The sequence below is a fragment of the Ranitomeya variabilis genome, chromosome 2 (assembly GCF_051348905.1).
Source record: "Ranitomeya variabilis isolate aRanVar5 chromosome 2, aRanVar5.hap1, whole genome shotgun sequence".
NCBI classification, from domain to species: domain Eukaryota; kingdom Metazoa; phylum Chordata; class Amphibia; order Anura; family Dendrobatidae; genus Ranitomeya; species Ranitomeya variabilis.
In genome coordinates this window covers 83,735,703-83,759,628 of record NC_135233.1, presented here as the reverse complement: position 1 = coordinate 83,759,628, position 23,926 = coordinate 83,735,703, and the positions used below count along the sequence as shown (strand labels likewise).

Sequence of the window (23,926 nt, the reverse complement as noted above, 5' to 3'; positions counted from 1 at the left end):
CCTGACTGCTGAATGTAACGGCCCAACTGATAACTATTTTCATGGATTCTCTTTTTGGATTCTCTTGAGTTTCATTGACTGTTTACTGATACCCCAGCGGACAGCACCTAGGGAGATAGAGACACCCCCAACTTTTTCTATATTTTCTTCTCTCCTTGCTTCTTTGGTAACTTTATCTGTCTTATAATGTGTCAAGATGTGGAATATTCCTTTTCATTCTCCCTGTCTGCTACTTTAGCTCTTTGAGTTGTCATTTTGGATTCAAACTGAATTCTATATAATGGGAATGCTGAATATTACAATGTCAGACCTATTGGGTGTAAACTCATGATATGTTATTTGTGAGACTGAATATGGATTACGTCATTGTATGTTCTTCCTTATATTCTGCTTTAACAAAATCTGTATAATATGAAAATCTTTGTTAAAAATAGATTAAGCATAAAGTTTATTTATGCAGCAGCATGCCTACATAGGAGTGTAACTAGAAGACCCAGGAACCCAAAAGCGAACTTTTGAGTATGACCAGCGCCCATATTGCACCTCTGATTGGCTTGGCACAAAAGGAATCACTGTGACAATCTACTAAATGACCACCTAAGGTCAGAAAATGGTGGGATGGCTATTGTAGGGGGGCCTAGGAGGCTTGGTACCTCTGAGTAGGATGTTCCTTGTTTACCCGGAATCGTGATCCCAGTGATCTCCTTATTGGAGAGACAAGGAGCACTACTCTGCTGCTCCAATTTTGGAAGATCGGGCAGAGCATCGCCCCTCTTCTCCCAGTGTGGTGGCACCTCTACCGCTGCCCTCCCGTGTCTCATTGCAGCTATTGTAGCTACAGCAATTGTTCCTCTCCTTGGCAATGGAGTCCAACTAGGTTTCCGAATCCTAACACAGTAAACAAAGTCCTGCATGCCTCTGTGTCATACAGTGGAATATTGGTCTTATTTCATAAATCTAGGCAATTTTTTTAAAACTGTACATTTTTTTTAAAGTTTCAGAAGCGATAAACAGAACAATAAGAATTGGGAAACAGACATGGAAACTTAGAAGATATTATAATCGCAATGATAAAATGCTGAAGAACAAGGAGAGAGAAGGGAGGAAAATAAAAGTGGGGTGAGAGGAGAAATCTAGTCTGTAATCACCAATACAAAATAAATGCTTTTTACAAACACATCTCATCTATAATAATCATCCCATTATCACTCCATGTGATTAGAATATTATCTGGGAGTATTAATGCAGCCTCCTATCTATACGTACATAGCTGCTTATAATTGTAGATGTGCTGAGGTCACAGTGACGATGCTCCAGAGCTGATGGAGTCACTACAGTGATGTCACAATTTACCGGACAGTTCTAGATGCCGTGTAACGCCTAATTCCGTTGAGGGTTGTTGAAGGCGTTGGAGAGAGAGGATTGTGGCGTTTAGTGAGTGAAAGTATGGCGAATAAAAAGCGATTTCATTGTATTATTATCTCTGATTCAGAGAACAGCAGTGATGAGGATTTCCATCAGGTAAGCCGTCACCTCTCTGCATTATTCTTATATATTAATAATCTATGGTCTATGATGATTTATGTGACGACTTGTTAGAATGATCAGTATTGCTGATTGTTGGCTCCTTAATACCTGCTAATGAAGAGTAATATTCCTGTTTAGGAATTGGCTTAATAAGCTGTGACCTTAGGAAATCACAAAAGAGTTTATATCCATCTTACTAGACCATCACTAACAATTATTTTATTAAATATATTATTATTACTATTCTATAAAAATAAAATGCTCCTTGTAAAAGCCCGAACTGACTGTGTGTTATTTCATTTTCATACCTTTACTGATGTTTCTGATGATTTATGTGACATTTTGAGTCTTATATTTCTTCAATTTTTTTAGACCCATCACAGAAAAAAAAGACCAAGACTTCCGAACTATCAACCGGAAGGTGGATTCAAAACTGGGATAACACCTATAGACCCAGGTACTGATTCCCAATACAATCTAGTCCCTGCTGATACGTGCCCTAACCAGGGTCAGACTGGGGTGTCTGGGGCCCACCAGGGGAATGGTCTCTAGGGGCCCACCCTACAGCTATATGCAAATATCTGTCAGTCGTTATCCCCATTATAGTGGAGCATCGGCTGTAAAACACAGGCGGCTCCTGCACATCTACTGTGCGACACCGTAACTGGGATGTATAATTACGGTAGTCTACATTAATGGGGTTCTTTGGCTAAAACAAGTTATCACCGATCCATAGGCTCCACAGGATAGGTAATCGCTTAGGTACGACCATTAGGAACTACAACAAAGAATGAGGAAATTTTATCCCTGACAGGACACTTATCCCCATTTTAAAATGAAATGGCAGGTGGGATGTCTGACCGCGGCTCCATTCATTCTCTTTGAGGCTTCTAGAAAAAAACAAGTGCAGCCACTGAGGGAATGAATGGATCAGTGGTCAAGTCAGACATGCCACTCCAGTCTAATGGGGATAAAAATTTCCACATTTTGCTGAATGGGTCCAAGTAGTCAGACCCCACCAATCAATACGTTATCACTTATCCTGTGGAGAGGTGGTTACTTTTTTCCACAGGAAACCCCCTGTAAGTGCATCTCTGCCGCTGTGTACAAAGCATTAAATCTCTAATGGAAATAAAGAATCTTCTCCTAATTAATATCAGAGAGAACAAATGACCACCATACACAACAGAATCCCCTATACCAAGACAAATACCACCACATACAGGGAAGAAATACCACCACACCATGAATAAACCGCATAGTGACCGAATAATACTGCATACAAGAGACAAATACCGCCACACCATGACCAGATCACATATTACCACCACATAGTGACCAAATAATATGACATATTAGGGCAGCACGGTGGCTCAGTGGTTAGCACTGCAGCTTTGCAGCACTGGGCTCCTGGGTTCAAATCCTACCAAGGACAACATCTGCAAGTACTTTGTATATTCTCACCATGTTTGCATGGTAAATATTACCAGCATATAGGGACCAAAGAATACCACATACAAGGAGAAATACTACCACACCGTGACCAGACCACAAGTTACCAACAGATAGTGATCGAATACTACAATACTGATTATGAATACAAACCACAATACTAACAACACTGTTATTACCACCAGTGACTTTATACACAATACCTCTGTATATAGTGTCAGTGTACAGGTAATACAGTGACCACCATTGACATTATGCACAGGAGCTCTGTATGTAGTGTCAGTGTACAGATAATAAAGTGATCACCACTGACATTATACAGAGAAGCTCTGTACACAGTATACAGTGTATTGTGTCAGTGTACAGGTAATACAGTGATCACCAGTGCCATTATACACAGGAGCTCGGTATATAGTGTCAGTGTACAGGTAATACAGTGAACACCAGTGTCATTATACATAGGAGCTCTGTATATAGTGTCAGTGTACAGGTAATACAGTGATCATCAGTGACATACACAGGAGCTCTGTATATAGTATATTGTGTAAGTGTACAAGTAACACACTGACACACCGGTGATATCTGTATTTCAAGTCTTTTATCTTCATCCAGTGCAGACCGCAATCACTTCTTCCAGCAAGGACTCGTCTCTGCAGAAAATAACAGTTAGCTATAGCTGATCACTTCCAGAGCACATTCCCCACTATTTTCCCTGACTTTTAGACTATGTCAGATGAAGAAAAAAAGACATAGTGCCGCCCTGCACAGTAGCAAGACCCCTTTTTGTTCTCCCTCATGGAAGACAGTAACCTCTTTAATAAGGTTCCTATCCGGTGCCCCTTCCAGTAATAATGTCCTCATCCTGGGCCCCTTTATTTAATGTACTCTTCCTGGGTCCCTATGTCTGCCCCTATGGTCACTACCTTGCCCAATCACAGAGGGGGATTCTTCTCACCTTCTTGCACTCCCTGACATCCTCTTGTGGCTTCATATTAAATCGTTAAAATGGCTGCCGACTGCAGCTTTGACAGGGTGCTCTGCTCTGTGAAAGGCCGCACGCTGATGTCACATAGCAGTAACATTGAAAGGCTGCAGGAGTCATTTAACAAAACTGCTATGTGACGTCAACGCATGGCCTGTCACAGAGCAGAGTGCTCTGTCACAGCTGCAGCCGGCATTCATCTTGATGTGCATTGTCAAAAGGGTCAGCTCTAGGTTTTCATGGATGAAAGAGTATCAGGGGCCCTTTTAACATATGCCACTATTCCTAATTCACAGATAAAAAATACAGGTGTAGCACAATATATAGGCTCCACATAGTCCTCCATACAGTATTATGGGCACCTCATAGTCCGCCATTCAGTATTATGGGCACCTCATAGTCCAGTCCTCCAGACAGTATTAGGGGCACCACATATTTTGCCATACAGTATCATGGGCAACCGCATAGCCACCATTCAGTATTATGGGCACCTCGTAGTCCTCCATACAGTATTGTGGGCACCACATTGTCCGCCATGCAGTATTATGGGCCCCATACAATGCTTCTCCATACAGCACATCACCGACCCCATGCAATGCTCCTCCATACAGCACATCACAGGCCTCATGCAATGCTCCGTCATACAGCACATCACAGGCCCCATGCAATGCTCCGCCATACAGCACATCACAGGCCCCATGCAATGCTCCGCCATACAGCACATCACGGGCCCCATGCAATGCTCCCCCATAGAGCACATCACAGGCCCCATGCAATGCTCCTCCATACAGCACATCACAGGCCCCATGCAATGCTCCGCCATACAGCACATCACAGGCCCCATGCAATGCTCCTCCATACAGCACATCACAGGCCCCATGCAATGCTCCGCCATACAGCACATCACAGGCCCCATGCAATGCTCCGCCATACAGCACATCACGGGCCCCATGCAATGCTCCCCCATACAGCACATCACAGGCCCCATGCAATGCTCCGCCATACAGCACATCACAGGCCCCATGCAATGCTCCGCCATACAGCACATCACGGGCCCCATGCAATGCTCCGCCATACAGCACATCACAGGCCCCATGCAATGCTCCGCCATACAGCACATCACGGGCCCCATGCAATGCTCCGCCATACAGCACATCAGAGGCCCCATGCAATGCTCCTCCATACAGCACATCACGGGCCCCCTGCTTCTCCATACAGCACATCACGGGACCCGTGCTCCACCATGCAGCAAATCACAGGCCCCCCTGCTTCTCTATACAGTTTTATGGGGCCCCTACTCTTCCATACAGTCTTATGGGCCCTTGCTTCTCCATAGAGTCTTATGGGCCTCCTGCTCCTTCATACAGTATGTTGTACCCCCTGCTCCTCCATACAGTATTATGGGTCCCCTGCTCCTCCATACCATACAGTATTATGGACTCCCTGCTCCTCCATACCATACAGTATTGTGGGCCCCCTGCTCATCCATACAGTAATTGTGGGCCCCCAGCTCCTCCATACAGTATTGTGGGCTCCCTGCTCTTTCATACAGTTTTGCAGGCTCCCTGATCCTCCATACAGTATTATGGGCCCCCTGCTCCTCCAGTCTTATGGACCCCCTGCTCCTTCATATATTCTTATAGGCCCCCTGCTCCTCCATACAGTCTTACGGGCCCCTTGCTCCTCCATACAATCTTATGGGCCCCCTGCTCCCCCATATAGTCTTATGGGCCCGCTGCTTCTCCATAAAGTCTTATGGACCCCCTGCTCCTCCATACAGTCTCATGGGCCCCCTGCTCCTCCATACAATATTATGGGGTGCCCTGCTCCTCCATACAGTATTACGGGCCCCCTATTTCTCCATACGGTATTAAGGGCCCCCTGCTCCTCCATACAACACATCATGGGGCCCATGTAATGCTGCATACATAAAGTAAAAAATATAAAATCCTCACCTTTCCCGTTCCCACCGCAAGTCTGGTACACTCAGCGTTTCCCCGGCTCTGCAATGCTCAGGACAGAGAGGCTGAGCGCACAGGGTGATGTCATTGCACCCTCTGCCCTGAGATGTCGCAGAGTCAGAGAGCGCTGAAGACAGTACAGCTGTCGGGACAAGGAGAGGTGAGTATTAGAGGGGAGCACCGATGCCAGCGCTGGCACTGGGCTACCCCGACTCACAGACCCCATACTCCGTGTCCCACCCCACATTCGCCCAGGGCCCCCAGCGCTTACCTGGGTTCGCCGGGTGGTGCTGCCGGCCCTGGTACTGGTGGTGGGTTGACTCGGGACTGCATGCATGCACCCACGCGCCTCTTCCACCTTCAGATTTAAAGGGCCAGCATCCTAAGGTTTTTTTTCTTTTTCCTCAACCTCTCTTGGGCCCACCGGGCATTTCACCGGTGTCCCAGTGGGTCAGTCCGACCCTGGTCCTAACAATAATGAGTTTACAGGAACAACTTTACTTTGGATTTTAGGATTTGTAGCCTCTTTACTTTTTTATTATTACTGTGTCTAACTCATTGGGACTTGTTGTAAAAATGACCGATGACACTGCAGCCCCTTCATCAGAAGTTTTGTTAAGTCCTAGTAGACTGTTTTTAATCATACTGCTGTTATCCATAATAACGGTCTAATATATTTATTTTCCTTTCTTTCTCAGAACTAATAACATCATTTCCGTCATGTAGCAGTGACATCTTCAGGTAGGATGAATCACATCTTCTCCAACTCTGGGCTCAGGTCCCATTGGGAGACATTATTGGGGACAATCAGTGTCCTTCATCCCGGCTTCATATAAGATCCTGGTGGTTCCTGGGCTCTCAATTACTTCATCTGATTCATTTATACCAATATTTTCATCCATAATCTCATTCATTTTTAATACTAGGATTTTCCCCACTGATTCCTATTTCTGTATTTGTTTTCACAGTTCCACCGATGTCATTGTTATCTCTGACGATGACCATTATTCTTGTGGGGAGAAAATATCTCGCAAAAGTAAGGATTAATTAGCTGTGTTTTCTAGACGCAACCTAGATTTCTGGTGGTTGACACAGTCCATTGATCCATTTTCTGTTCTGTTATATGTTATTCATAGGACTCAGGACTTCTGGCATCGAGGCTGATGAAGCCCCTGAGCAGTGCGGACCTCCAGACACTGACAGCGATGATGATGACGACTGTATCATAATAGAACCATCATCTCCTGTCACTGGTGAGTGTCTTTGGTGCCTCTTCATTCTATTTCAATCAAGGACTGCAAATTTAGCTAAAGAATATTATATAGATTCCTTAATGTAAAAATGACCAAAGATGAAAAGATTTTCAATGTTTCATGTTTCCTTCCAGATACAGAATCATCTGGATGCCTGGAGAGTTTCCCCTCAGAGGAGCAGTAAGTTACATAAAGTTATGGTATACAATAAACTAAGAAGTGGTGCCCCCTACTGGTGGACGTCCTCAACCATCAGCTCAGTTCACAAAATCCAGCACTCCCACATCTCCTTGTTTTACACCCCAATTCACGTCAGGGTGTAGTTAATCCTCCTCTCTGCCCTGTATAACTCCTGGCACCCAATGACACCTTCCAGCTCCGCTCACATGACAATGATATTGGATTATTGCATTGACATTTTTGGGAGATTTATCTCTGTGCTGATACTTCCACCATCCCTGACTCCTAGCTTATTGATTGCTGCCCCTACTGTATATGTGCCCCTGACCTTTCACCATTGGGGTGACTCGATCCTTAATCAGGAAATCCCTTATAAATTGTAGGGGAAAGGAATGAATAGGTAAATGGTCTGTATGTCCTGAGATATAAGCTAAGGCTTCATGTATGATCTTCTGTTCTTCCAGGCCTATTTGTACCATTGAGGGCTGCTTTATAGAGGACATTACATCTCCGGCATCTCCATACGTGCAGGACTTTCAGAACACCAAACATGAGTTGGTTATGCGGCTGTTCCAGCTCTATAACAGCACCGTGTTTGAGAACGAGGTATAGTATTCCAATCCCCGGGTTCTACATCCCCATCTATATTCTGCTATCTGTAAATCTTCATGTAAACGTCTGAGTAATAAATCATCAATAACCTTTACTATTCCTCCATGTAAATGCTCAGTTATACTGGTGCGGAGGACGTAGCACTCACTCCTGGACTGTAATGTATTTTATTTCTTTATTCTTCATCTTTAGCTTCCTGAGTCCAAAATAAAATTCACGTGGAGCAAAAGACTGACGGCAGCATGTGCTTACTGCACTAACACCTATAAGGACGGGGAACAGTACTCCATTATTGAACTCTCTGACAAAGTGTGTGACTCCGCAGGTAAGTTTCACATTTTGATCATTTGGTAAAAATATGACACTTTGACAGAAGTATCAGGTTGTTAAAGAGAACCTGTGATGTGGAAGAATGCTATTAACCTGCAGATATGGGGTTAATCTGCTGGTTAACAGCATTCTGAATCTGCCCAGCGCCGGCACTTAGATCTCCGCTGCTGGGAGGAAATGAACTTTATTCAACCGGCAGCTTTCAGTCATAGGGACGGCACCATCAAGGGTTCAGTCACCGCTCTGTGTATAGCGAGCTGTGGCTGTAACCGTGCCCCGGCACTGACTGACAGCCAGGTCTAATGCTAAGATGCTGTCAGTCAGTGACGGGGTGGGTTACAGACGCCACTCGCTTTACACAGAGCCATGTCTGAACCCGTGCCGGCACCGCCGCTATGAATAGAAGCTGAACTCTGCCAGAGGGAACGAACTTTATTTCCTCCTGGTCTAAGTGCTGGGACGGGAAGGTTTAGAACGCCATTAACCTGCAGATTAACCCCATATTTGCAGGTTAATACTGTTTTTTTTCACATGACAGCTTCCATTTAAGGCAGGAATGAAGTTACCACAATTTTTATAGCTTCCAAAGAGAAACACACACATGCATGGCTATATGTTGTTCACCAGATGTGATCATTAAAAAGCCTTGAGGGACCCCTTTTTCCTTAATAGTGGGGATCCAGAGGTAAACAGTGGATAAAATACACATAAATAGTAACTGCCAGTGATACAACTAGAAATGACTGGGACGGTGAATCAGAAGAGTCAGCCTGGGTGATGGAGATCCTTGAGGACCTATACCTCCAAAGCTCCAGGGCAAATGTCTCTTGAGCCAATCATATAATATGGCCTAGCTGGTTGACTCGTGTGATCTAAAATATCTTCTTAATTTATAGTAATTACATATTTTCTATCTTTAGAGCGCCTTAGAGATGCACTGGCACATGAATTGTGCCATGTCGCCTGCTGGCACAATGATGGAGTGCAAAACGATGGACATGGTCCAGTCTGGAGATCCTACACAGAAAAGGTCATCCATGTTCACCCCGAGTTGCCACCTGTGAGAACGTATCATGCATATGATATTAATTACCCATACAACTACGTGTGCGCAGGGTGTGGATACAGGTAAGAAACTACATTAATGCTATTTATATTCTGCTACCAGGAGATCACTGAAGACTGAGATCTAATTTATCATGGATAATCCATTCCCCTCTCCAGTAACTGATATTTCTACCCTTTCGTGACTGCCAATTCATGTTCTTTCTGTCTCCTTAGAGTCGGCCGTTTCACGAAAATCAGTGAACAAAGAGCATTTTGCCGAAAATGTGGAGGGAAACTTCTCATGCAAAACACCGCTTGAGATGAAGACCATCCATCTCCTTACATCATACTCCATCCACCCATATTCCAGATATAAGACCAGAATCTGGAAAAATCCAACAAAACCTGCAGAAACAAAGTCCAGGCTGTACTATCAAACAGAAGCAATTTATTGCTTCCATTACCAACTGTAAGTGTATATGTTCTTTATATGTTCATTGTAGCAGCGTACACAACATGTATACATTAGTCAGTGTCCAGTACATGTAAGGAAACACATATCCTACAGAAACAATGTCTTATCTACTCACAACATTGGGAAGGATGGCAGATTAAGATTATTATAAACCAGTATGAAATGAAATAAGGACTGAGAAAAGGAGATAGACATCTAGACATAAGCTTTCTTATCTTATTCTGTAATGATTTATTTCACATTGAAGTGCTAACATGATCATTTCTATAAAGTAATAATTTTCTTATTATATAAAATAAGTGTATTACTAACAAGTTATTCCGATTATCAACATTCACAGAACACCATCAAGGAGGAAACTCTTATAAAGATTATGCTCCAGGCCTGCGTGTGTTTCTGAAGGTTATAGATGTGGAGGAAATGTGCCTTCTCCGGGCAGAGGATATGCGAAAAACACATATGAATGTGTTACCTGTCCCGACTCCAGTGCCAGGCAATACTTCCTCCTACTATGGCTGGCTCCATCAGTGCTAGTCACAAAAAGATCCTCTGCAAAGGAGCAGTAAGTTATATAAAGTTCTAAAGTTTAATATTAAGTATCAAGACCATAGCCATGACATTTGCTGGTCCCGACCCTCAGCCATTAGCCTTATTCATACTGCACACGTCCTGCACCGCACATGTTCTGTGTGTTCTGAGACATTTTCATAAATGTGGGGGATCAGAGGTGGATAAACTACATATAAATAGTAACTGCCAGGGGTGCAACTAGAAATTACTGGGTCGATGAATAAGAAGAGTCAGCCTGGGTGTTGGCGATACTTTAGGTCTTATAGTTGGTGCAATCTCCAAAGTTCTGTAGAATTTGTCCATTGAGACTTTCCTACAGTATGGCCTAGCAGGTTGGCACCTGTGTTATCTATATGTGTTATGTATCTTTACTTTTTCTAGTAATTGTATATTTTTCTCTTTAGTGCGTATTAAAAATGCATTAATGCACAAAATGATCCTGCTCACGGCCTGCATGCTATCCTGAAGGCTATGTACATGGTGGACAACATGACATCTCCAAACGGAGATTACAAGTAAAACTCCTGATAATGGAGAGTTGTTATCTACCAAAGACCTCATAAAGCCCGGAAGAGCATGATACCAACCATTGTCCTACTGCAGAAGAGGAGGAAGAGTGTGCTGAGAAAAGGTCATAAGATAAAAAAAAGAAAGTCAGCAAAAAAATCAGAAAACCAAAGAAAGTTAACCCCAGCTATACCCTATATCTAAACCCTTCTACCCATATGAAATATATATTCTCCTTCCTCACCCCAACCCCAAATAAAAACAAAAACTAAAAAGATACTGTGTGTATTCCTGATCTTTTTCTTCTCCTGTGTCCGGAGGCCATCCTCAGGAACTTCAGATTGCTGAGGTGCAGAGTCTGCCTGACACCATGTCTGGCACCGCCTGGCAAGTGAGCAAAGTTAAAGGAAATCGATTACACAACCTGACAAATAATAATTAAAATGGCAATTTTTTTTTCACCAGATTAAAGACGTATTTCGGTAAGAAGACGTTATAATCTATGCACAGCTTCTAGATGGATCGGAGTTCTATATAGAATTAACAGCACAGTTGTGCGCTTGTTTGACCAACGTTCATTACAAATGGAGGACAGAAGCTCCCCATTTTGACAAAATGGTGAAAGACAGAGCGATCAGAGTTCCTGGGCCCAGCTGGGTAGGGGTCTTCCCGGTGGTATGTGGAGGTGACCAAAACATCCCTATAAACCAGTGTTTCTCAACTCCAGTCCTCAAGACCCCACAACAGGTCTCGTTTTCAGGATTTCCTTAGTATTGCACAGGTGATAATTTCATCACCTGCTCAAGCATTAATTCCATCGTCTATGCAATACTAAGGAAATCTTGAAAACGAGACCTGTTGTGGGGTCTTGAGGACTGGAGTTGAGAAACACTGCTATAAACCAACAGTAATGTAAACAAGTATGGAAATGTGTGGCTCATCGATGGAGCGCAAGACAACGGACATGGTCCATTTTGAATTTCCTACACTAAAAACGTCACTTGTGTTCATCCTGGTGACCATAAGTTACACCTATAACATCACACAATTCAAGTACAATTATGGATGTGAAATGCATTAATACAGATGAGGAGACATTTTATTTCTATATGCATGGAGATATTTATGGGTTTACTCTCATGGGTAGACTGAGTAAAGAATACTAACTATGGAGTAACTTAACTTACTAAAACTTTACTAATATTTTAACTCATATTCTGATTGGAGATTCGCAGATCTGACAAGATATGAATTCACCAAATCACACATTTGATTCTCTGTGAATTGAATGTCTTTCTAGACCTCAGGGCATAATAACTATAAGATGTAAAAATATAAAAAAAAACTCATACTCATCTCACCACCCCGGCCGCCGCTCTGTTCCTTGCCGATATCCGGTCCTCCACCTCTCTGCCACGCCACGTCGCCAACCCAGTGTTCACTCTAGGCCAGAGCTTCTGGCTGCCAGCAGGCTCCAAAATGAACTGCTCATGTGTAATGATTTCAGGAGCCTACCTGCGGCTGGAGATCCCTGCCTAGAGTCATTAAAGGCAGAGGATTGGACAGCGGGTAGGGAGCGGCAGGAGCAGCTGGAAATATGAGCGGCCAGCAAAATGTTAAAAAAATATATCACATCACTGCTCACCTTTCCGTCTGCCTCGGCTATCCGCTGTCCAGTCCTATGCGCCTCCGTCTTGCTTCATCTACAGTGTGGCCGTAACTCCCTGCCTGGTGTTTTTTTTAACCTTTTTATGACCCTCTACTGTTCAACAATATTATGTGGATGGCCGCCATTTTGCAGAATTTGCACAGAACGAATTACCAAAAATCTGTATTCTCAAAAAAGCAGATTTTTGTAAAATTTGAGTACAATTCAAGTCCACTCTATTTTTAAAGCCTTGTATATGACAAACTTCTCACTGCAGCTCCACTGCACTCCACCACGAGTGACTATATTGGTTTTCCCCGCTGTTCTGCAACTTCCATGTCTATCTCTAGCACTCTTGTCTTTACTCTGATCAGCTAAAGCAGGGACAAGTTTGACAGTGGTAGACAGTGAAGCTGAGGGATGTTGGGGAATAACATTTTAATAAAGTGTCCCTGGGAGCAGCGTGCACATTCACTGCACAACACCGAACATGGTATCTGGTTTGAGCGGTGAGTCCCCGGTGTTCAAGGCTGGAATGTCAATTCCGAGATCTGTAGCATCACTAGGCATGTTTGAACATGGTGGCGACTTTTTATTGATTATCAATAATATATTATAGCAATATATTCTAATCATCAATATATCATATGAATATAATCATATCAATATAATATATTATAATATTATCAATAATATAATATTGATAATTTATTATTATTTACTTTGAAAAAATTTTATAATCTGTAATATATTAAAATAAAAAAAATGAGGTGTCATTTTTTCCGATAGGTCCTGTTTAAGCGGTGTGGCAGGGCCTAACATGAGTACTAGGATCTCAGGCCTTTATTTGCAGCTTCATCGGTTGTAGTTCCTGGAGCACATTTGGCAGGTACTAAACGGGAACACTAAACATGACCTGCCATTTTGGAGTTCCTCTGACCCAGTTGTATCGCCATCAAAGTGGGCCCTTGTCAAAGTCATTGTGATCCTTCCTGCTACTTAAACATCAATTTCAAAAGCTGACTGTAGACTTACTTGTGCTCCTTGAAAAGTGCCATGATGGACATTATGGCTGATGACATGTGCAGATGTATCTTTTGCTGTAATGTCCAAGATATCACAATACAGCAAGTAGAGATGAGTGGATCTCATGAGTAGAGATTAAGTAGAGATGAGCATATGTTAGGGCTGGTGGAACACACCAAATAATATGATGAGTCATAAGAGGTGCGTTCGCAGCCCGGGGTCCACAGTGCAGCGATGGAACCTGCTACTAAGTAATGGCGAAAATAATATGGCGGTATAATGTGATCACACACGGGTTAGCTTCACCCGGTATGAAAAGGGAGACGAACCATGTTGCTTCACAGGGTCACCGAACCGCAGAGTGAGCACTAGAGCGAGGTCACAGAACTCTGCCCCAATGACAGGGGGAAGAGTCCCTCTAGACCACTAGTGCTCAGTGCCGCAACCGCGGTGCCAGGGGAAAACTAACTAATATTTACCGCACGAGAGTGCGTACAGCGCCGCACTGGCAGACGTCACTAACCACCCTGCCTAGGGCCAGGAAACCGCACTGATTGCGCATGGCGCCGCACTGGGGGTCGCTGCTGAATAGACGCTGTAAGGATCGTGTACTTGTGCTTGGATAGCACTGTCTGGCGCTAGATTACTCCATCATTCACGAGCAGTCAACAACTCTAGGGATGGGAATGATTTGGAGCTTTCATCTATTGACAGGCATACATCCACACACACACATTAATAAATTTATACCTGCCATGCGAACCTTTTATAGCGGAAGCTTTCCAGGACCTTCCTAGTGGTCCAATAGGAGCTGCTACAGGACCTGAGCATGTGACCCCCGACCTCCAATGAGAGTCCATTCCTTGGGCATGCTCAGAAGAAGAAAGCAGGACTTAGTCCCAGGGACGCCTGCTCGCCGCTGATCAGTACTTGTTACAATGGCTGAGCCTGGAAGGACAGCAGTAGCCAGCCGCACAGTATCAGCTTGCGCTAGACGCTGGGACGACGTCTCTGCTGAGCAGGCTCCACTGCAGCTGGAGGAGAATGAGAGACCGCAGCAGAGATGGTTTGACATTCCCCCTTTGCAGCGGTGGGAACTCGACACCTAACAGTGTATTATTTGAATTCATCGACTTTGCTACATTTTCTCAAAAAATTCCAATATATTAGCACAAACCTTCTTACAGTATAATACACTTTTCATAGCCATTCATACAGTATAATGCACTCTCCATAGTTTTACATATAGTATAATGCATTCCTAATAGTACTCCATACAGTATAATGCACCCCATGGTCCTCCATATTGCATAATGAACTTCCCATAGTCTTGTATATAGTATAATACACTCTCCATAGTCCTCCAAACAGTACAATGCACTCCCCATAGTCCTCAGTATAGAATAATGCACTCCCTATAGTCCTCCATAAATATAATGCACCTGCACAGTCATCCATACAGTTTAATGTACTCACAATAGTGCTCAATACAGTATAATGAACCCCATAGTACTCCATACAATATAATACACTTCCCATAGTCTTCTATATAGTTTAATACACTCCACATAGTCCTCCATATAGTATAATGCACTCCCCATAGTTCTCAATATAGTATAATGCACTCCAAATAGTCCTCCATATAGTATAATGCACCCTCATAGTTCTCCATACAGTATAATGCACCTCCATAGTCCTCCATATAGTACAATGCACTCCCCATAGTCATTCATATAGTATAATGCACTCCCCATATCCCTCTATATAGTATACTGCACTCTCAATAGTCTTGCACATAATATAATGCACTCCCAATAGTCCTCTATATAGTATAATGCACTGCCCATAATCCTTCATATAGTATAATGCATCCCATAGCTGGTTCTGTTATGGAGCACCTTAACTTGTTACAAGCTTTTTGATACCTGACAATGAGGAAATGTGGTTATTTGTCATGGGGCACTGTGGTAGGTACTGTTTGGGAGTATGAAGGATGGTGCAGTACTGGGGGGCATCAAAGATGGGGCTGTTATATGGGGCATCAAGGATGGTGCTGTTATGGGGCATGAAGCCTGGTGGAGCTATTGGGGCATGGAGTCTAGTGTTGTTATGGATTTATTGAGGCTGGTGCAGTTATGGAAGCATGAAGACTGGTAGCCTTATTGGGGTATGGAGGCTAATGGTGCTATGCATTTATTGAGGTGGGTGCTGTTATGGAGGCTGGTGTGGTCTTGTTGTGTTATGGGGGCACTGAGGTTGGTGAGTTTTGGTCTGTGGGCCATTGCTTTTTATATTACACCATGATATTAGCAAGTTTTACCACACAATTGGTGGTCTTGTATTATTTCTTTGCAGCTACATAGTGAGCCCCAAGAATAATTTTATCTTGTGGACCCAAGGTACTCCAGTCCAATGCTGATCACAGGTAGGGAACAGTACAGTGCAGGTAATACAGGTAGAAGTGCATTACATAAAGTACATGTAGAAGGTAGTACATTACATCACGTACAGGCAAAGAGCAGTTATGCACATGTAGCAGAAAAAGTGATCAGCACAGGTAGATATTAGCAGAGTACATGTAATATAGATAGGACACAGTACATAATATGTAGTACAGGTAAAAAGCAATAACATGTATTTAGCATTTAGCAGTACATTATATGTAACATAGGTAGTGAGCTGTACACTGCATGGAGTACAGGTAACAAGCAACAGAGTACATATAGTGCAGGTAGAGACCAGTACTCCATATGTTATATAGGGTGTGAGCGATACATTAAATGTAGGACAGAAAGTGAGCAGTACAGTACATGTAGTACATATAATCACCAGTACAGTACATGTAGTACAGATAATCAGCAGTACAGTACATGTAGTACAGGTAATCAGCAGTACAGTACTGTACATGTAGTACATATAATCGCAAGAACAGTACACGTAGTACAGGTAATCAGCAGTACAGTACTGTACATGTAGTACAGGTAATCAGCAGTACAGTACATGTAGTACAGGTAATCAGCAGTACAATACATGTAGTACAGGTAATCAGCAGTACAGTACATGTAGAACAGGTAATCAGCAGTACAGTACATGTAGTACAGGTCATCAGCAGTACAGTACATGTAGTACATATAATCAGCAGAACAGTAGACTTATTACAGGTAATTAGCAGTACAGTACATGTAGTACAGGTCATCAGCAGAGCAGTACATGTAGTACAGGTAATCAGCAGTACATTACATATAGTACAGGTAATCAGCAGTACATTGCATGCAATACAGGTAATCAACAGTGCAGTACATTTAGTACAGGTACAGGGCAGTACATTACATGTAGGAAAAGTAATCAGCAATACAATACAGATAATCAGCAGTACAGTACATGTAGTACAGGTAATCAGCAGTACAATACATGTAGTACAGGTAATCAGCAGTACAGTACATGTAGAACAGGTAATCAGCAGTACAGTACATGTAGTACAGGTAATCAGCAGTACAATACATGTAGTACAGGTAATCAGCAGTACAGTACATGTAGAACAGGTAATCAGCAGTACAGTACATGTAGTACAGGTCATCAGCAGTACAGTACATGTAGTACATATAATCAGCAGAACAGTAGACTTATTACAGGTAATTAGCAGTACAGTACATGTAGTACAGGTCATCAGCAGAGCAGTACATGTAGTACAGGTAATCAGCAGTACATTACATATAGTACAGGTAATCAGCAGTACATTGCATGCAATACAGGTAATCAACAGTGCAGTACATTTAGTACAGGTACAGGGCAGTACATTTAGTACAGGTACAGGGCAGTACATTACATGTAGGAAAAGTAATCAGCAATACAATACAGATAATCAGCAGTATAGAACATGTAGTACAAGTAGAGAGCAGTAGAGTACATGTAGTATCTTTAGGGGTAGCACATTGAAGAGGATTTCCTGGACAGATTGTGCATGCATTTCAGTAATACAACAGCCAAACATTGTCTGTCTAACGTGTGATGCACTGATTCACATACCTTTCACCAGTTAAATGGCCAAATGGAGCAACCAGTTTCATGTGCCACACTGAATTTGGGGAACTACTAGATGTACAGTGTGCATGTATTTGTTTTTGTGTGTTATGTATGTGTGTGCGTGTGTAAGGGTATGGACAGTTTACCCCGTTTCCCCCATGATGAAGTATTGTTGTATTGTAAAATGTGACCTGCGTATTTTGTAAATGAATGAGCGGAGACTGAAGAGAAAGGGATACCAAGATCCTGAGGATAAGTGACAAAGAGACAGAGTGGCCTTCCGGAGATGGACCCTATTGAAGATGCCTAGCCACGTGACCTTGGGCTTGTAATGTTGAAAAGTAAAGGGCCCAAACAGGACTGAGAGACTGGGACTAGTGAAGGTTCCTTAGTGGAAGTCTCGGGGGCACCAGAAGTGAAAGCAATAGGATGTGGAATCGCTGAGAATGTAAAGGAGACTTGTTAAATCAGGAATGTAGAGTTGGAGCTGGGTTGAGGCTAAGTAGGGAGAAACAGTGGATATAGAGAGTGAAGTAACTTCAGAGGAAGGATATGGTGTGGAAAATGCAGCATACTTTATATGAAACGTCCCCCAGCACCTCCTCCCTCCCCACTCATCTCAGCTGAAGACTTTGCCTCATTTTTCAAGCATAAGATTGATAACATCAGAGACAGTTTTGGTCAACAAACCACAGAGCCCTTCTTCCCAACTTCCCAGCCCTCCACCTCCAAAACCAACTTCTCACCATTACAGAAGATCGACTCTCCACTCTACTCTCAAGATCACATCTCACCACCTGTGCACTTGACCCGATCCCATCCCACTTCATCCCAAACCTCACCCCAGTCTTCATCCCAACCCTAACCCATCTCTTCAACCTATCACTAACAACTGGTGTTTTCCCCTCAAGCTTTAAACATGCCTCAATCACACCTATCCTCAAAAAGCCCTCTCTTGACCCATCCTCTGTATCTAGCTATCGCCTTATGTCACTTCTCCCCTATGCCTCCAAACTACTGGAACAACACGTCTACCTTGAACTGTCCTCCCATCTCTCTTCTTACGCCCTCTTTAACTGCCAAGAGCAAGCGACACTACTCTGTCCTCCTCCTCCTGGACCTGTCCTCTGCCTTTGACACAGTGGACCATTCCCTATTACTACAGATCCTCTCATCCCTTGGCATCACAGACTTGGCCCTATCCTGGATCTCATCATACCTAACAGACTGGACATTCAGCGTCTCCCACTCACACACCACCTCCTCACCTCGCCCCCTATCTGTCGGAGTCCCACAAGGTTCAGTCCTAGGGCCCCTGCTCCTCTCCATTTACACCTTTGGCCTGTGACAGCTCATAGAATCTCATGGCTTTCAGTATCACCTCTAGGCTGATGACACACAGATCTACATCTCTGGACCAGATATCACCTCCCTACTTACCAGAATCCCTCAATGTCTGTCCACTATTTCATCCTTCTTCTCCGCTAGATTTCTGAAACTTAACATGGACAAAACAAAAAAATTCATCATCTTTCCCCCATCTCAAGCGACCCCCCCGACGAACCTATCCATTACAGTAAACGGCTGCCCACTCTCCCCAGTCCCACAAGCTTGCTGCCTCGGGGTAATCCTTGACACTGATCTCTCCTACAAACCACATATCCAAGCCCTTTCCACTTTCTGACGACTTCAACTCAAAAATATTTCACTGATCCGTACATTCCTCAACCAAGAACCTGCAAAAAACCTAGTACATGCCCTCATCATCTCTTGCCTTGACTACTGCAACCTCCTACTCTGTGGCCTCCCCTCGAACACTCTCGCACCCCTCAAATCTATTCTAAACTCTGCTGCCCGACTAATCCACCTGTCCTCCGCTATTCCCCGACCTCTTTCCTCTGTCAAGCCCTTCACTGGCTCCCCATTACCCAGAGACTCCAGTACAAAAGCCTAACCATGACATACAAAGCCATCCACAACCTGTCTCCTCCATACATCTGTGACCTCATCTCCCGATACTTACCTACACGCAACCTCCGATCCTCATAAGATCTCCTTCTCTACTCCCCTCTTATCTCCTCTTCCCACAATCGTATACAAGATTTCTCTCGCGCATCACCCCTACTCTGGAACCCTCTACCACAACACATCAGACTCTCGCCTACCATCAAAATCTTCAAAACAGAACCCGAAGACCCACCTCTTCTGACAAGCCTACAACCTGCAGTAACCACCGATCGACCAAACCGCTGCATGACCAGCTCTATCCTCACCTACTGTATCCTCACCCATCCCTTGTAGATTGTGAGCCCTCGCGGGCAGGGTCCTCTCTCCTCCTGTACCAGTTGTGACTTGTATTGTTTAAGATTAATATACTTGTTTTTATTATGTATACCCCTCCTCCCATGTAAAGTGCCATGGAATAAATGGCGCTATCATAATAAATAATAATAATAAATAATAATACCCGCTATCACTTGTATACAACTCTGATCTAGTTACCGTTCAGAAGGGTTAATTTTTGAATAGTGGTCTCCCTCATGGCACTGCACAAGTCCACACACCCAGCCATAATGCACACTTTCATGTAACGTGCCCCAGACGAGTGCCTCGCCCACAGCTACTGCCCCGCGCCACGTTACGTATGAATGTGTGTATGTGTCCTTCTAACATGATATGTAATATTGCAGCCCATATAGTCCGTAAGCCGCCCTGTGCTTCAGTCACGTCCCCTCCTTGTAACACTGTAATGTATTCATGCTGTAGTATCACCTTTTTTATATTGATTTCTTTCAAAGCAACCTGAACGTTCTCGGCTTACAGGACTGAACATCACATTATGTGAACAACTCGGCACAAAGGATTGCACAATAATCTTCAGGGTCGTAACACAAGGGAGAGAGGGCTCCTGGCACCCCCTCAGAAATATCCCTGTGTAATGTATTCTTCCCACCACTCGCTCTACAGAAGATAGCAGCCATTTCATCCAATATCACATTTTATTTTTATCAGCACTGAAATCTCATTTTCCGTCTTCCATTGGCCATTTTCCCTTTGTTTTGATCAGATCATACAATTTTTTCAAGCATATTTGCTGAAACACATGATGATTTCTTTCGAAATGTGACATTAACCGTGACCGCAGCTTTCTGACCTCACTCCGATAAGCAGAAATTATGTAGAACAATGAGTCGTCAAGTTCTTCAGGCTGAACACTGCAGCAGAGAAAAAAAATGGCATTACCGTGCCAAGCGAATGCTGCAATGAATCGATTCTGCCACACAGCAGTGATTTGTGAAATCCTCGGCTCTGTAGGTTACAGTTTCATTGCAGTACAGATCAGCTCCTATTTCTAGCCTCACATTTATAGGATTCTTCAGTTTGCACCAGCCGCAAACATTTCCCTTTTAATTAATGTGTTTTATGGCTGAGAGTTACTCTGCACAAGAGACGATACAAACGCAGAATATGTAACCTCAGTACATCACAGACAGTATAAGTACCAGCGCACCTGAAGGTGGCGATCAGATTTACCGGGTCTGAAGGCAAATTTTCTCCTTTTCTAATAAGAGTCTACACTTTAATAATAAAGAGTTAAATGTTAAATTACATGATCTATTTTATATATTATGTTAATGGTATTTAAACAAAAATTGTTGATAAAGTTTTTAATTATTTTTCCTTTCTAAAAAAATAATCTTGCAATTTTCAAAAATATGTTTGGGTTACCGCGGCTGCATGTCTCGCGGATGTTTGACAGTCGCACGACATTCAGGGTTTGCCTGTTTGTTAGGTTATACGTGCATGTGTTGCGATAGTCAAACATCCGCGAGACGTGCAGCTGCGGGGATCCGAACATATTTTCCGAGCACGCCAAAGACACTCGGTTAGCACACGAGCATGCTCAGATAACACCATATCCCAGCACGTTCTCTCATCTCTACTTATCTGTCATTTTAATGCTGTCCATTATTATGAGACTGCTGAAAAGTCACATGTACCGAGCAGTAAGAGGAAGTAAGTCTAGTATTAAATCTATTGTCCAGTGTGAAAATTGCAAAAATTTGATCTAGATAGTAATAAGGAAAATTGAAAAATAAAACAGTATTGATTAAAAAAAAATGCATTTAACTTAAATACCTGATTTAAATAATTGTCGTTTTTTATAACACATAACCTTTAAGCAAATAGTGAGGATCGGTGCTGTGTATGCTCTGCAGTAAAATTCAACAAAAGGGCTAACAGCTGTGTGATCAAATGCAAAAGTAATAACAAAGGTCATTCCATCTCCCATTGTACATCATTCTGTAAGTAAGATCAATGATCACTTTACCAACAAGATGCTGCAGGTGAAGCACAGCATGATGGGCTCTATTGTAATCTGGGCATGCACTGGGCATCATTCCAGTTTTCCATGAGGCTGGACACAATTTTTGGCTTCAGCTAACAGAAGAGAACCCAATTATAATGGCTCTTTTCTAAAAGAATTGTACTTAATCCTGGCCCCTTTATTCTGGCCCCTTCCAGTAATAATATCCCCCATCCTGGGCCCCTTTCTGGTATAATGTTCCTCATCCTGTTCCCCATCATGGGCTTCTTCATGGAATAATGTCCCCTATCTTAGGCTCCTTCAAGGAATAATGTCCCCCATCCTGGGCCCCTTCCTAGTATTAAAGCCCCCATCCTGGGCCCCTTCCTAGTATTATAGCCCCCATCCTGGGCCCCTTCCTAGTATTATAGGCACCTGGGCACCTGCCTGGTTTAATATCCCCCATCCTGGAGAACTTACAGTAATAATATTCCACATCCTGGGCCCCTTACTGTAATAATGTCCTCTGCTCTTCTCCAACGCATTTACAAAAATAACTATTCTTCTAATCTTCCCCTGCTCCGACGGCATGTGGCATCGTCTTCCATAGCAGTCCAGAGGCAAACAGCCTACTTTGGCATGACTGCCACGAGCGGCGATTGACATCACTGCCATGTGGAATGCCCACCTGGGCCGTGGGGTACTCGGTACCGGGTCCGGTTGGCTTAAAGGGGGATGTCACGGTGGCGGCGACCCGGTCTGTGGCCCTGGGTGGCCATGTTAACCCCTTCACCCCCGGAGCTTTTTTCGTTTTTTCGTTTTTCGCTCCATTTCTTTCCAGAGCCATAACTTTTTTATTTTTCCGTCAATATGGCCATGTGGGGGCTTATTTTTTTCGAGACGAGTTGTACTTTTGAACGATACCATTAGTTTTACCATGTCGTCTAACAGAAAATGGGAAAAAAATTCCAAGTGTGGTGAAATTGCAAAAAAAGTGCAATCCCACACTTGTTTTTTGTTTGGCATTTTTGCTAGGTTCACTAAATGCTAAAACTGAGCTGCCACTATGATTCTCCAGGTCATTACGAGTTCATAGACACCAAATATGTCTAGGTTCTCTTTTATCTCAGTGGTAAAAAAAAATCCAAAGTTTGCTAAAAAAAAATAGTGCAATTTTCCGATAACGGAATCTGGGGTCGGATGAGGGCTTATTTTTTGTGCGCCGAGCTGACGTTTTTAATCGCCCGTTATTGCATTTTAATGCAATGTCGTGGCGACCAAAAAAACTTAATTTGGGGGTTTTGATTTTTTTTCTCGCCACGCCGTTTAGCAATTAGGTTAATCCTTTATTTTTATTGATAGATCAGGCGATTCTGAAAGCAAAGATACCAAATATGTGTAGGTTTGATTTTTTTTCTTTAATGTTTTATTTTGATTGGGGCGAAAGGGGGGTGATTTGAACTTTTATATTTTTTTTTATTTTTTTTATATTTTTAAACACATTTTTTTAACATTTTGGCATTCTTCAATAGCCTCCATGGGAGGCTAGAAGCATTCACTACTCGATCACCTCTGCTACATGGGTTTGATGCACAGATCACCTCTATGCAGCAGAATTGCAGGTTTGCTATGAGCGCCGACCACAGGGTGGCGCTCATAGCAATCTGCCATCAACAACCATAGAAGTCTCAAGGAGACCTCTGGTTGTGATGGCAACGTACCGATGACCCCAGATCCCGTAACGGGGGTCAGCGGCACGAGCACCTCCGGCCGCAGTGCCGGGAGCGCTTGTTAAATGCCGCTGTCAGCGACATTTAACTAGTTAATGGGCGTGGGCAGATTGCGATTCCGCTCACGCCCATTGAGGTGGGCTCACCGCCGGAGCACACCTCAAAGCAGGGGATACTGCTAGCTGACGTACTATTGTCAGCTGGCAGAAAGGGGTTAAAGGGATTGTCTTTAAAGGGGTTTGAAATAAAGTTTGTGTTCGTGACGCCACCTGTGGTATTCGGTCAGTAGGGACT

The 23,926-nt window shown here is 43.4% G+C and overlaps 1 protein-coding gene across 1 annotated transcript; it reads left to right on the top strand.

The window, feature by feature from the left end:
• Positions 1-1,393: 1,393 nt before the first annotated feature.
• On the top strand, positions 1,394-11,200 carry LOC143809121 (germ cell nuclear acidic protein-like). The gene is made up of 12 exons (XM_077292273.1): positions 1,394-1,521; positions 1,900-1,984; positions 6,621-6,663; positions 6,891-6,958; positions 7,059-7,175; positions 7,310-7,355; positions 7,820-7,961; positions 8,160-8,292; positions 9,218-9,425; positions 9,579-9,813; positions 10,160-10,381; positions 10,794-11,200. Exons 1-10 carry the CDS (start codon positions 1,447-1,449, stop codon positions 9,661-9,663), a joined length of 1,002 nt encoding a protein of 333 aa, XP_077148388.1. The 5' UTR covers positions 1,394-1,446; the 3' UTR covers positions 9,664-9,813; positions 10,160-10,381; positions 10,794-11,200.
• The last annotated feature ends 12,726 nt before the right edge of the window (positions 11,201-23,926 follow it).

Bases quoted from the DNA above. Each gene is read 5' to 3' on its own strand.
- LOC143809121 (XM_077292273.1), top strand. From the start codon at position 1,447: ATGGCGAATAAAAAGCGATTTCATTGTATTATTATCTCTGATTCAGAG. The intron at 6,664-6,890 runs GTAGGATGAATC...TTGTTTTCACAG, and splicing joins TGTAGCAGTGACATCTTCAG to TTCCACCGATGTCATTGTTA. The intron at 7,962-8,159 runs GTATAGTATTCC...CTTCATCTTTAG, and splicing joins GCACCGTGTTTGAGAACGAG to CTTCCTGAGTCCAAAATAAA.